This window comes from Vidua chalybeata, chromosome 10 (genome assembly GCF_026979565.1).
Source record: "Vidua chalybeata isolate OUT-0048 chromosome 10, bVidCha1 merged haplotype, whole genome shotgun sequence".
In the NCBI taxonomy this organism is placed as follows: domain Eukaryota; kingdom Metazoa; phylum Chordata; class Aves; order Passeriformes; family Viduidae; genus Vidua; species Vidua chalybeata.
In genome coordinates, this window is record NC_071539.1 from 17,901,490 (window position 1) to 17,914,694 (window position 13,205).

The 13,205-nt window shown below is 45.4% G+C and overlaps 1 protein-coding gene across 1 annotated transcript in view; it reads left to right on the forward strand.

Annotated features, from left to right (window-relative positions):
• Window positions 1-12,574: 12,574 nt before the first annotated feature.
• EPHA4 (EPH receptor A4) overlaps window positions 12,575-13,205 on the forward strand; it is a 104,319-nt gene continuing 103,688 nt past the window's right edge. The window contains exon 1 of the mRNA XM_053951474.1: window positions 12,575-12,665. Coding sequence (XP_053807449.1) covers window positions 12,575-12,665 — 91 coding nt within the window. The remainder of the gene's footprint in view (window positions 12,666-13,205) is intronic.

Here is a 13,205-nt window from a genome sequence, read left to right on the forward strand (position 1 = left end):
TTTTACTTGAGAGACTCTAGAAGAGGAGGTCAGGACAGGACTGAAGGATAAGCACAAAAAATATTGTTTTGAAATTGACACCAACTCTTCTTATTGTTTAAAACATTGGTCTGGAAGTCCTGTTAAATGGAACAAGCATAATCCTCCTTTAACTTATTCTGATAGTGAACATCAGATCAATGTAAATCATAAATCCCTTTATTTCAATAGAAAGGCTCCATCTTTCTACTGTTGCCCATAAAGAAAACCTCATGAATTTTTGGCTGCCTATCTCCTTCCAAGAAACTGTACAAAGTGGTAAAACAAAGACTGTGGTGGTTGTCTGATGAGGTCTATTCCTCTGAGTTAGGGTGATGCTATTTGGATGGTCTACAGGGCAATCTGAGCACAAGGCTCCAGGTCCCAATACAAAAATACTTGAATGCATAGGACTCAAATTATCCTTCCCTTTGTCATATTAATTTGCTAATGTGGAGCTGAAATACAGCAAGGGTGTTTTCATCCCACTTTTGTCAGCCCCCAGCTCACCAATGGGCACACTGCCCCTTTCCTTCACCTGCCTTCCAGCCTGCAGAGCTCCAAGACCTGTGCTTCAGTTGTTCAGCACTGCTGCTGTACATGGGAGCAGTAGGGCTCTGCACAGCCCACTGTAATTTTTTCGAATAAATATGGTGAGTTCTCATCAGCAGCAACTCTTAAATTAAAGTATTTTCCTTCCCTCTCAATTGTAAGCTACAACACACATCTCAGACTAGGCACAAGGAAAATTGTGGCACAGGACAGGAACTATCAGCTAAAAAGATTTTCTAAACAATACAAGTTGGCCTCAGAGTGCCCTACTAATATTCTCCATCTTGCAGTATTTTCATTTCAACTAAGAATATAAAATCATGCCACATATAAGAGAAATTTTATTTCCTGTACTACTGCAGTTTTTTACCATAATGGCCCATGTAGATCAGTGGGCAAATATTACATCCTAAAGTTTCAAATAATTGCCATCTTTATGCTTCATATCTGATCTTTAATAAACATTATTTTACATAGTGCAATTAGACTTCAGGATGTAAAACTCAGAGTAATTCAGAACCTTTTCGCAGAGCTGGGTATTTTCAGGGTGCACTGACATCTAGATTCTGATCTAACTAATGGCACAAATCTGAAGCAATTTCCTAGAAATCAGTACAATTACATCAGCACAATCCCCATAAAACTAGGATGAGATTCAGACCTTTATTTCTTTTCCAGCCTGCTCCAGAGATATAGTATTTTCCATTTAGTCAACTGAAGAGAACTGTAAAGGTATAGAAAGAAATGATAGAACTAAATTTTACTATTTAACATATGGGAAACTTGATTATTTTACCATAAGCTTATGTAGGAAAAAGAGTGTGCTGTAGTAAAATGGAAAAACTTCACCTCAGGTGTTGTATCATGAAATCCAAGGAAGTGACATCAAAGATTAAACCTGGCCCATTTACTTTTAATCTGTTTTGTTTAAGTATCAGATTTTATGTCTGGAGATTTTCTCTACTCTGTGAGTTTTATTCCTTTTTGTAAGCATAAAACTGAATGAGGATCAAAAAGAATTTATTTTGTCGCCTCAATGCTAACGTAAGACCCTGACGTTGGCCCCTGAAATTCTTTTGACAGTTTTGGGTGTCAGGTACAGAGCAGCTGCACACTGGGGTCAGTGTGCACAGCAGTGTGGTGCAGGGTGGTTTTAGCCAAGCAGGAGACAGTTGTTTGCCCATGGGGAGCCCTGGCTGTCCTACTGCCAGAGCAGCCTTTTTGTTCCAAGGACAATTGTCTGCACTACCTGGTCACACTGAGACAGGTGTAATTTTGTGTGGGATAACGTTGTCTCTTGGTCACTGCCCAGTCTGGGGAGAAGTGGGAGTGCCAGTGCTGTCTGGGCAGGCAGAGGTGCCGTGGTGTCTCCTCACACTCCATGAAGCCACAGCCTGTTGCCAGCTCTGCTGCCTTCCTGGGCTGAGAATTGTTTCCTTTAATTCATTTCACTAGCTCAGAAGAGTGACAGAAGACGCTTGGGAAACTACAGGAAAACTTCCAAACTCTTATGGGAGAAAGAACTAGATGGACACAAAAGGCCTTGTTTTGGTGAATGGGAGCCAATGGGGAGAGCACATCAGGGATAGGTGAGCTGAGGACAGTGGCTCTGGGCTGACCCATTGCCTGCAGGCAGGAGGGTGCCCTGGAAATCCTTGGTACATGGAGGTCTCCTTTGGGGCTCTCTGCCATGGGCCACCCCTGTCCTGGTGCTCTCTGGGGCATTTACCTGGACTTTCAGGAGCTGGAGAAGTTCAGAGGAGTGTGGAAAGTTTGGTACGAGTAAGATCTGTCATACTAAATTTTGTTCCCAGTCCAAAATTGAAAACTTTTTTTTTGTGGGAAGAAGTTAACTGGAACTGATGAAGTTTCTTTTCATGGATTATTTAAGCGGTACAAGATGTTGTTAATGCTGAGTTTCTTCCATGTTATTTGGGAAAGTATGTCTGATTATGTAAATTAAAAGTTGCTGCTTAAAAATACTTTACTTGAGAGATTGCAAAGGCAACAGAGTAAATGAATTAAGATCAGAGTCTTGCTCAAGTGAGAAGATTGCATAAGTAACCGCATGTGTTATTGAAAAATACATACTGTTTATAACGTATTCTTGCAAGATCCTTAAATATTTCACTTTGAGGTTTGCTTGATATAAAATATTGCATTTGTTCAAGCTGTCTCACAGGCTGGGACCTAAGCCGATTTGCAGCTACATGCAGATTAAAACCACTGTGCTGTCCCACTGCAATTTTGGATTTAATTTGGTTAGTTTCCGTCTTTTTAAGAGAAACGAGAGAGTTTTCAAACCAACAGGCATTGACTGCTTACCTAATTAAAAATGTATCCATCTGCTGGTGGCTGACTTGTTATTCAAAGCATGCAGATCTAAGTAGGTTGATTTATTTATGAAGACCTTATGACACTGAGAGATATGCACTCAAAAACATGCAAAAATAAATGTGGTTGCAGATGGGTAGACACACACAGATCTTCATGGGGTTCTAAATAACAGATAGAGAGAATTTGGAAAATGTGCTTTAAAGGGAAGATCCTTTTATGTTGCTTTCACGTGTTTAACATTTAGAGCTCAAATAACAGAGCAGCCAGAGAACATGTTGTGAGATAACTCTAGTCTAAATATCCTATAGTGCCTTTTAAGTTGTGACAATTTTTTTCTGAAAGCTTAGTGTGAGTGATAGACTCTGAAGCAGATGCATTTTAAGCAATGTTTTATTTAGAGAACACTTTAAAGGGAATTTTAATTAAAAGAGAAAAAAATCATTAGCACTTACAAACACCATGCATTGGAATCAGGCTAAATGCTGTCTTGTATTTGTCTTATATTTGATTTCATTGGTACATTGGTAAATGTCTCCCAAATCAAGTTTCTATGCCCAAGCTTTGGAAACTTCAAGTTCTGATGTATTCATTCTCAATGCTGTAAATATCGTTGCAATCCTCAGGTACATTTTATTCATCAGTTTATGAGCTCTAGGAGCTTCCCAGTGGGATGAAGCCATCAGGTATTTCCACATGGGGTGTGGAGCTGCTGGCGTCACACTTCACGTCATCCCTGGTGCAATTCCACTGCTGTGGGACTTCTGCCACTGACACAAAGGGAGTGGTGCCCCAGCTTGCTCAGAGCTCTCTCTGTGAGGCTCTACGTGTAGGTGGTCTGCATCTGCCACCTGAGAAGTTTCAGGAAAATGGAGAATGCCATGTCTGGGACAGCTCTGGAGTAGCTTCATGGCCTTTGGTTCTGTTTACAGCGCAGTTTCTAGTGGGTCCTTTTGGTTTTGCCTTCCATCCACGTGCTTGGCAGCATGTTTATTCAGGTTTTGCACATTTGCATGTCTGTTTGTGTTCATTGGTAAAAAAACATATCAAAAATAGACTGAAAATATTTATTTACAGACCACCTTATCATGCCGCTGTCCTCTTAAACTGAAACTGTCTTGCACTAGATGATAAAGTTGCTTTCAGAAGAAATGTATTTCTTACCATTGTGCATTGACAATTGTGCTCAGCTTCACAAAAAGATAATTCTCTAATCCCAAGGTCAGTTTAAGCTGATTCCCCAGTATATACACTTTCAGATTCCCTTTGAATTGCTTTTTATTTCCATGTCAAGACAAACATGTGGGTTTTCTAGTGCCAACAAAATATAGAAACATGGTTTGTATGTAGATTAGCTAAGGAGGATATTAGACTGAGTTGCCTTTTGGTAGGAAGCCATCCTGGCATTTCTTTGAAAAACTCTAGAGATGTTTGAATAATCCTTATACTAACAGATGTCACCACTGGGAATCTGTTTTCCTTTTACAGCTCTTTGTTTGAGTATCTTGCTGGCATTTTTTGATGTTTTGGAATGGGGTGTGGATGTGTGTGAAACTCAAACAAATCTATATTTTTCTTTTACTTGATTTCTCCCAAATATATATTTTGATGAAAGTTTCGGATAGTAATCAAAGGAAGAAAACCCATAAATTTTGCTATGGGTGTTCCTTTTGTGCAAAAGGGAGAGGACAAAAAAATGACCAAGAATACTTTCCTTTTGTTTCACACACGCTGCAAATGACTGTTTGCTGTTTCCCTGGTCCTGTGCAAGCCCTGGAAATGGGGGACAAGGGATCACAATGGGTCAAGGCAAAGAGTTAGTCACACTCTCTCTTAGAATTGAACCCATTGTTCAAGCAAGGCAAGCAAGTTTTCCACTACTAATTTTGGTCTGCATTGGAGACTGTGGCCAGTGTGGTTGTGTGAATAAGGATTAGTAATGGTGAGTGGGCACGGGAGGTAGCTGAAGGGGTGGCATTTTTGTGCCTGTAAAAGCTGTAGTGGTTGCACATTTCTCCCCAAACTTAATATTTTTGCTGTTTACCTCAGAATACTGCAAGATGACTTCACTGGGAAAAAAATATCACCAGAAATATCAACTACATACATGTCAGGAAAGTCTTACAATTGCCTGTCTCAGTAAAACACCAATGAGTAATTTTAAATGGAAATCTGGCCTTAAGGTAGAATTCAGGGAGATGTGTCCCTTCTCTTTATCGCTGTTACCAATCTGCTTACAAGAAAATATGCTCAGGGTTTGAGCCTGACTTCCATTAAGGGAATGAGATGGTTACTGCTGAAGGAAAACTCAGAGGGAAATGGGACACACAAAGAGTGTTTGCAGCTGGAGAAATATTGTTTGTGGTGCCTTTGGTGTAGGAAATAGGAGGAACTAATTTACATGTCAGAAATTTAAAAATTCTTAAAATGAGTTTCATGCCTGTGTAGTGCAGGTATAAGACCTGTGAACATCTTTTGTCCTAATGCAACTGTGATGTTCAGCTCCTTGAGAGTGGATTTGAGATCTGGTTGTGCTAAAAGCTGTACAAGAATATCTCAGTGCATGACAAGACCCAGCAGATGGGTATAAATAAAAAGAGAACAAGGTAGTATTCTGGCAACATTGCCCAGCAGAACAAACTACCTTATTCTCTGAACTCTTCCAATATCAGTGACAGCACTGAGGAAAATAATGGCTGCCACTTTTCTAATATAAAAGTGAGGGATGTTGTTTTGGGTTGTTTTTTTCCATTGTCCTTGCAGTTTTTCACCTCTGTGCCTACGATTTTGCTTAAATGAAGTTAATCCAGAATTTGCAGTATTCTGCTACAAAAGCAGTGCAAACAGTGAACTAGAACACACACATGTACATATACTCACTTCTTCCAGTTAGTGGCTCCCTAAAATAGGACAAGTAGTTTCTTAGCCAATAAACAACCATTCTTTTGTATCTACACATAATCTGAAATCAGGACAGAGAAACACAGGCAGTGCTTCAGATCCTGAGTAAGCTCACCATTACTTAAAGGCTGGCCAACCTCTAGACCACAAGTTCCACACTTCCTTACGGATGTTACCACAAGGAGCTGCACATCTCCATTTTCTTGGCAACAATGGCACAACAGGCACTGGATCCCTACAAATCTCTCTATGTTCATTTAGCATCAGAGTTTTAACATGGGCAATCACATACATCCAGCTTCAAAAGTGTTGCTGCCAGTGGCTGTTTCAGGAGGTCTGTGCAGAACTGGGAGCAGAGCTCTTCTCCCAGAGGTAAACTCACAAAATTAATCTTTCTCCTGTCCTGTGAATGTATCAGTCATGCCGCATGCATAGAAAAAAATGTACAAATACTTTCCACTTTGTGGAATAAAAAGCAACATTTTTTTTATTTAATTGTAAAGAAGGACAAAGAGTTTGCCCTACTATTGAAAATAGCACACATTAAAAAAGAAGGAGGAGTTGGTATTTTTTCTTACTTTACACAGTTTTCTCCTATATGGTTGCCAGTATTTTGTTCATAATAATGGGTAGACCATCTCAGATAGGATGGTTTAATCTGAGTTAATTAGAATTTACACTCTATTAGAAGTGCCAGAAAGCTTCAGTGCTCTGTAGGGAACCTGTCTCTGATGCAGTTTGATTGGTACCATCATTGCATAAATAATCTCTGAAAAGATCACTGTCTCCGAACACAGAATAAAAATGAATTAGAGCTCTGGCACTCTATTCTTTTGACAGTTTTACAAAAAAGACAATTCAAAGATTTTTGCGCAAAAATTATCTTTGTTTATACTGAACTTTTACTGGTGCAATTAAAGTAATGCTTTATTTTTTTTAGTAATACCTCTAGTAAATTATGGCAGGAAACCTAAAATTCCAGTATGAAAAAAAATCTGGGAAGCACTTCATTTTAATTTATATTAATTTTAGATTTTTTCTGTTTTCACACGAAGGGCCCAATTCTGCCTACATATTAAAGTTTAGTAGCTAAGCTGCTGGTAAAATTCAACCTTACTTTAGAACAGGCCAGAATCTGGTTCAGAATCTTAAACTGCGACCCTATTCTTGACAGACAAAATCCAAGTCTGCCTGACTGATTGTTTTTCCCAGTGCAGAAAAATGTGTGGGTGCTTTTAAGGAAGTCTGGATGCAGTTTGTAGTTCCAGCTTTACCTTTCCAATTCAGCTGAGGCTCCTCTGAAGCTGCTACAGGCGGATTCCCCACGCGTTCTGGCAGAGGCTCTTTGGCTGACGTTTGTTTCATTATTGATGGCACACGGAGCCCTTGGGAGGAGGCTGTCCCTGCATGTCCCCTCCGGCTGGTGGCCCTGGCCCTGCCAGAGCTCTCCTGCCACCGGCACCGCTCCTGCGCCAGGCCAACATCACCATCCCGACAAATTTTAATTTCTGGAAGCTGACGCCACTCCCAAATGATCCTGAGTAAGAAGCACAGCTGCCGAGGACAGGCAGTACAAAAAGGGAGATATTCGAAAGCAGTTTGTAATAATTAAGGTGTCTGTTAACCTCCACAGCTTTAAATAACCTTTCAATGAAACGTGGGCAGGCACATTCCTCTCCAGGTTGCCAAGCATCTGTGCACTGCAAACAACCGGCAGCCTTATACAGTTATTTGCTCGGGTTTATTGGTCACACTTTCACAGGAAAATCCTGCAGGTCCCTGCTTGCCCCCAGCCTTGCTGAGGGTGAGAGCTGCAGTGAGCTAAGCCAACACCTCTGCTGCAGAGGTGGGAGCTTGCATTGCTTACATTTGATCTGCTCATTCAGTGAAAAGCTGTAATTCCTGTTCTGACATTTTGATGCATTTATTTCTCTGCTTCATCCATACTGATTTTACCTTTTGCCAGTGCCCTTTTAGGTTTATTTGTTTTAGGAAACATAATCTGCATTGTAAACACTCCTGGATTTGTAAATAGCTTTGCTGATAGGATTTCTTTTCACAGACCTGGTAATGGCATATTATCCATTTTAGACTAACTATGAGATTTGAGTTGTGTTGCCAGGACCAATGTAATAAAAGATACTCTTTCAATTGTGATTAAAATCCTGTTACATTTCACTTACGCTTCTCTACTTTCCCTTAGCACTGCTGCTTAGAAAAGGCAAAAAATCTATGCATCTGTCTGTCTGTATATTGTCAAGTCACGCCGTGTGCCTGCTCTGAATAAAGACACTGTCACAGGTCCTGTAATCAGCATCGAGGCAGTAATGAATAGGAAAATCTTGTGGTGATGATCACGATTAACAATAGGAAATGTAAATAATCTACAGTGCCTAAAGCTCACTTTTTTTTGCAGAGTGGATTTGCAAGTGAGCTATAAACCTGATCCTTTTCTTATTGAGGTCAACAGCAAAACTCCTGCTAATCCCAGATGAAACAAAATCATTCTGCCAACTTGATGTTTATAGAAATGCATATTTACCTTCATGGAGATGTTCTCCTGCTACAGCTTTTTTGTATTACAGCCTGCAACTTCATCTAAAGCAAACATGACCTGAGGAATGAAATCTTATACATATCAAATAAAAGCTGTTATTCTGAAATAGCTAGCAATAAATTTTGTCAAGTAATCTACTGGCAAATGTTTAATACTCACAGATCCAAAAGAATCAGTAAATCCAGGGAGGGAAAGGCTGGGCACATCTGAGCACTTGTACTGGGAAGGAGCTGGCAGTGACTGACTGGTGCCAAGCCTGATAAAGGTGCACCTTTGGGGCATTATTTCCTTTGACAATGAGACTCTGTGTGTGAGTCTTACACTTCCTGGGGTTATTTTACACTCTTTTGCAAATACCCAAGCAGTGTGGAAGTTGTGTGGGAGTGGAGTAAAGAGGATTGCATTTTTGTAGGAAAAGGCTTTTCAGAGGAGACGGATGAATTTTTCCTGCAGGCTGTGGAATTGCATATTAAAGGAAGAGCTTGTGCTTTCTCCCCCTGCTTTCTTATTTTTCCTTTTTTTTTTTTTTTTTTTTTTCCTTTTCCCCCTTCTAAATGTAGTGCTGGGCCACAGGAGGCCCATGAACACACAGCGCTTCCTACTGAGGTTGTCACTTGACTGACAGCAAAAAGCTTCTGGGGAGATGGACGAGCATGAGTAGGTGGACATAGAAAAATGGAGAATGAAAAGATAAAGTAAAAATAGAACCGACTGTTCATCCAAAACCACAGCCCTTTCAGGGGCTTAAAGTAACTTACAAATGTTGTGTTTGTGATTGGAAAAAACATAAAGCAACTCTGTATGTATAAGCATACATGTGTGTGAGACATTTGATATCCATTCAGTGTTCTGCTAGAAATTATATTAACTACAGAGATACATCCAAGACAACGCCCTTGTGTCAGTGCCCAATTATTTATACACTAATATATTCCCTCAGTGCTTTAAAATACGAGGAGAACAAATTGTGACTGAGTAAGAAATACAACAATATTTCAGTCCTTACATTTCAAGATGATTTACAGTTTCTCAGAGGGTCTGTGTTTGTGTGTTCATGTGCCTGTTTGTCTGTACCGCTCAAGTCCTGATCTCTAAATAATTCGGCTGGGGCTGACCTCTCTGAAGCAGACAGGATCAAACATTTAACACGCTGTCATAATTATTACAACGTCTGCTGCAAGTGAATACAATTTCACCGAGGAACTGAGACAAATACAAGCTCTGAGACAAATACCAGAGACGCTGGCTGTGCTTTATTGAGCTGCATTAAATTGACCGTTTAAATGGTGTAAGCTTGATGATGGTGCAAACATGATTAGTTCCCATCAAAGCCAAATCACTCCTGATAGTGAGTTACAATAACATAAGTTGTCAGGTTGGCAGCAGCACAGGCTGCTCAGGTAATAGGCGTTTAAGACAAATATAACAGCTCCAACAGCTGTAACAAAATTTTAAGGAATAAATTTTGATGTCAGATACTTTGTTGAAGGGTGGAGTTATTGGCTGAAGCCGAGAACAGGATTTAGTCCAAGTATCAATGACATCTGTTAAAACCAAGCTGGGCTTTTAGGATTCGTTGAAATGACACAAAGTAAGGAAATTGTGATTATTTTGGCAAGACTTCTTAAAAAAACCCCACATACTGGAGCCAAAATATAGTAGCTTTGGTAGGATTGCAAACATTTTATTTTATGACATTTGCAGGCCTTTTTTTACATTGTCTGAGTTTATTTTATTTGAATTTTTTAACAAATTAAAGTTGCATTAAAATTCAGAAAAATTTTTAAGGTTTCAAAGCATTTTATATATTTTTAATGACGACTGAGTCTTCTGGCATTGCCACAAAAATAACTTTAATTAAAAAAATAAGACATTTTGATGCTTCACCATTCCCATAAAGTTTATCCCGACTAGTAGTAGATCCGTCAGAGGCATCAAAGATGTGAAAAGAACATTCAGATAGTTTTAATTGAGGACTGCCTATATTTCTGTGTAAATAATAAAAACGGCACTAAACCTTTTCTTCCTTCTCATTAGGCCAAGAATTCTTGAAGATAATTAAAGTCAGGAAGTACAAGTTTCAACAGTTGCATTGACTGTGCTACACTGTTTTCTAACTCCCATTATCCAAGCAACCGCTTAAAAGATTTATTTTGTAGGGAAAGAGAAAAACACACCAGCTATCTTTGGAGGGTTATCTTTAAGGTTCTGCCAGTGGGAGCTCCAAAAGAAATGTTCAAGGCTAAGGAAAACAATCTGAGCCTCAGAAATAGGAACCACATTGTAAATACTGTGTTACCAAACCTTCTTAACAGCAGTTTTAAGAGCCAAAAAAATGCATCCTCCCAAGATATTGACCTGAAATTAAACCAGGTGAAAGACACTCTATGTTTTAAGCAAAAAGTGTCAGTAAGGCCGTGTTTGTATTATATTTCAGAGATATTTGGATTTGGGGAAAAGTAGAATGATTTAAAGAGAAAACAGCAGATTCTGAGCAGGCGTGTTTCCTGATGCACAGAATTGTTAGTCAAACTTTAAGTCGCATTCAAAATATTTTTTTTAGCTAATCGAGCCTGCAAAGGGCTTCTGTGCGGCAGCTACAGCTAACTCTGGCAAGGATTCGTTTTTGCCTAGACGGAGGAAAAATCCTCGGAGAGTGTGGGCGCGATTCCTCGAGTCCGGGGTGCTGGCACGCAGCCGGGGGAAGGAGCTGTGTCCCGCACGGAGCGAGGGGAGTGCCGAGAGGGAGCCGCGGGAGCGAGGGAGCTGCCCCCACGGGACAAGGCGGGCTGCTACCGCCTCCGAATCTGCGGGAAACTGAGGCAGCGCTGCCGCCGAGAGCCGCGGATGGGAGCGCGGAGGACGCGGCGCCCGAAGAGGGAGGCGCTGCGGGAGCCGCCGCTTCTGGAGCTCCCCGAGGCTCAGGCAGCGGTACCGATAGCGGCCGACGGACGGAGCATCACGGGGCGGGCAGCGGCGGAACTGCTCGGTTTCCCCCGGTCCCGCAGCGCTGTCCCGGCAGGCGGCTGGGACGGCCGGACAGACAGACAGGTCCGGGGGCTGCTCTGTGAGTACGGTCTGTTCAAGGACGGTGCTCAGCCCACTGACGCTGCCTGACCCACCCAAGGCTTAGCGGGCTTCTAAAAACTAGGATTTTGTTGTCAAGGCGCATTTAGGGAGTATTTTTTAAGAAGCCAGGTGTTCGGAGCGTTCAAAGCAAAGCGCGGCTGCGGCTGCACAGCGCAGGTTCGCGGGGACAGCCTAAGGGCATCAGCCAACACAGGTGTCCGGGCGCGGCTCGGGGGGACGCGTCCCGTGTACGGCTGTGGACGAGGGGGATGTGCACGAGCTTCTGCGTCCCGGTGGATCTTAGCGCTCAGAGGGAATCGCTCCGAACCCGGCTTTCCCGCCAGCCCGCCCCGCCCAGCCGCTGCCCCGGCGCATAAAAGCGTGAACGACTGGCACCTTCGCGGAGAGCGCCGGGGCCCGGCCTCTGCCGCTCACAAGGGACGCGCCGCTGAGAGCAGCCGCCCGCACTGCCCATCCCTGCACATCCCTGTCCGCCCCTACCCATCCCTGCACATCCCTGTCCGTCCCTACCCATCCCTGTCCATCTCTGCCCGTCCCGGTCCCTCCCGGTCCGTCTGTGCCCGGCCCCGGGGAGCCGCTGCCGCGGGAACCGCTGCTCCCGCCAGGTGGCGCTGTTGCTCAACGGTAGCGCCGGGCCGGGCAGAGCCGGCCGGGGCGGCGGCAGCTCCCGGGACGCTCCCGGGACGCTCCCGGGACGCGGGGCCGCGGCGGACTCGGCGCGGGGCAGGTCCGTGTGCGCTCCGTGGCCGCGGCTCCCCCGCCTCTCTGCCTCTCCTCACTTTGTCTTTTCGCCTTTTCCATCATCTTTCGGAGTTCGGACACTGTTACGGTCGGAGAGCCCCGCGGAGCGCCCGCCGGCCGCAAGCCGCCCGCCGTCGCCGCCCGCTCGGGGCAGCGCTCCCCACACGGCCCCGCCGGAGCGCCCCGCAGCGCCCGGCCCCGCTCCCCGCGCGCGCGGGGCGGGGCGGGGCGGGGCGCGCGGCGCGGAGCGGGCGGCGATTGGCGGCGGCGGCTGACGGACGGGCAGGCCCCGCCCCCTTGGCAATGTCTAGCGCGCGCCGCGCGCCCCATGTAGGCAGTTATTCCGCTGGGATAGCGCGGCCGGAGCGCGGCGGCGGCGGCATGGCCGGGGTCCCGATCTGCGCACTCCTCCCGCTCCTCGTCGGCGTCTGCGGCGCCGTCACCGGCTCTCGGGTCTATCCCGCCAACGAAGGTGAGGCTTGCCGGCGGCCGGGCTGCGCGTTCTCCCGGCGGGGCGCCAGGGGCGAAGTTCGGTATCCCCGGGCGGGCAGCGGTGCTGTCCCGTCCCTTCCCCGCCTCGCCGCTCCGCTCGCCGCCGGGACGGCGCTTGCCCCGCGCCGCCCCGGCCGCTCGCTGCCCGTCCGGCGGCCGCGGACCTGCCCGAGCGGCGCTGCCGGGGCCGCCCGCGGTGCCGGCACAGGTGTCGCGGGGCGGAGCGGAGCGGCCGCCGCCTGCCCCGCGCGTCCCCCCGCGCCGCCGCTGCCCCGGCCGGGCCGGGCCGCCGAGGTGCCGCGCTCCCGCGAGCGGCGCCGGAGCGGCCCCGGGTCGGAGGGCGGCTCATGGAACTGATTCTCCCGGGAGCGCTCGGCGGCTCCGCGGCGTTCCCCAGGGCCCCGGTTCAGCCCGTTCTGCGGGACGGTCCGGCGGCGGCTCCGCGGGAGAAGCGCGCTGCTGTCCCGCGCTGTGGGCGTGCGGCGCCGGTCGCCTCGGGAGCCCGACCCGATCTCTCGGT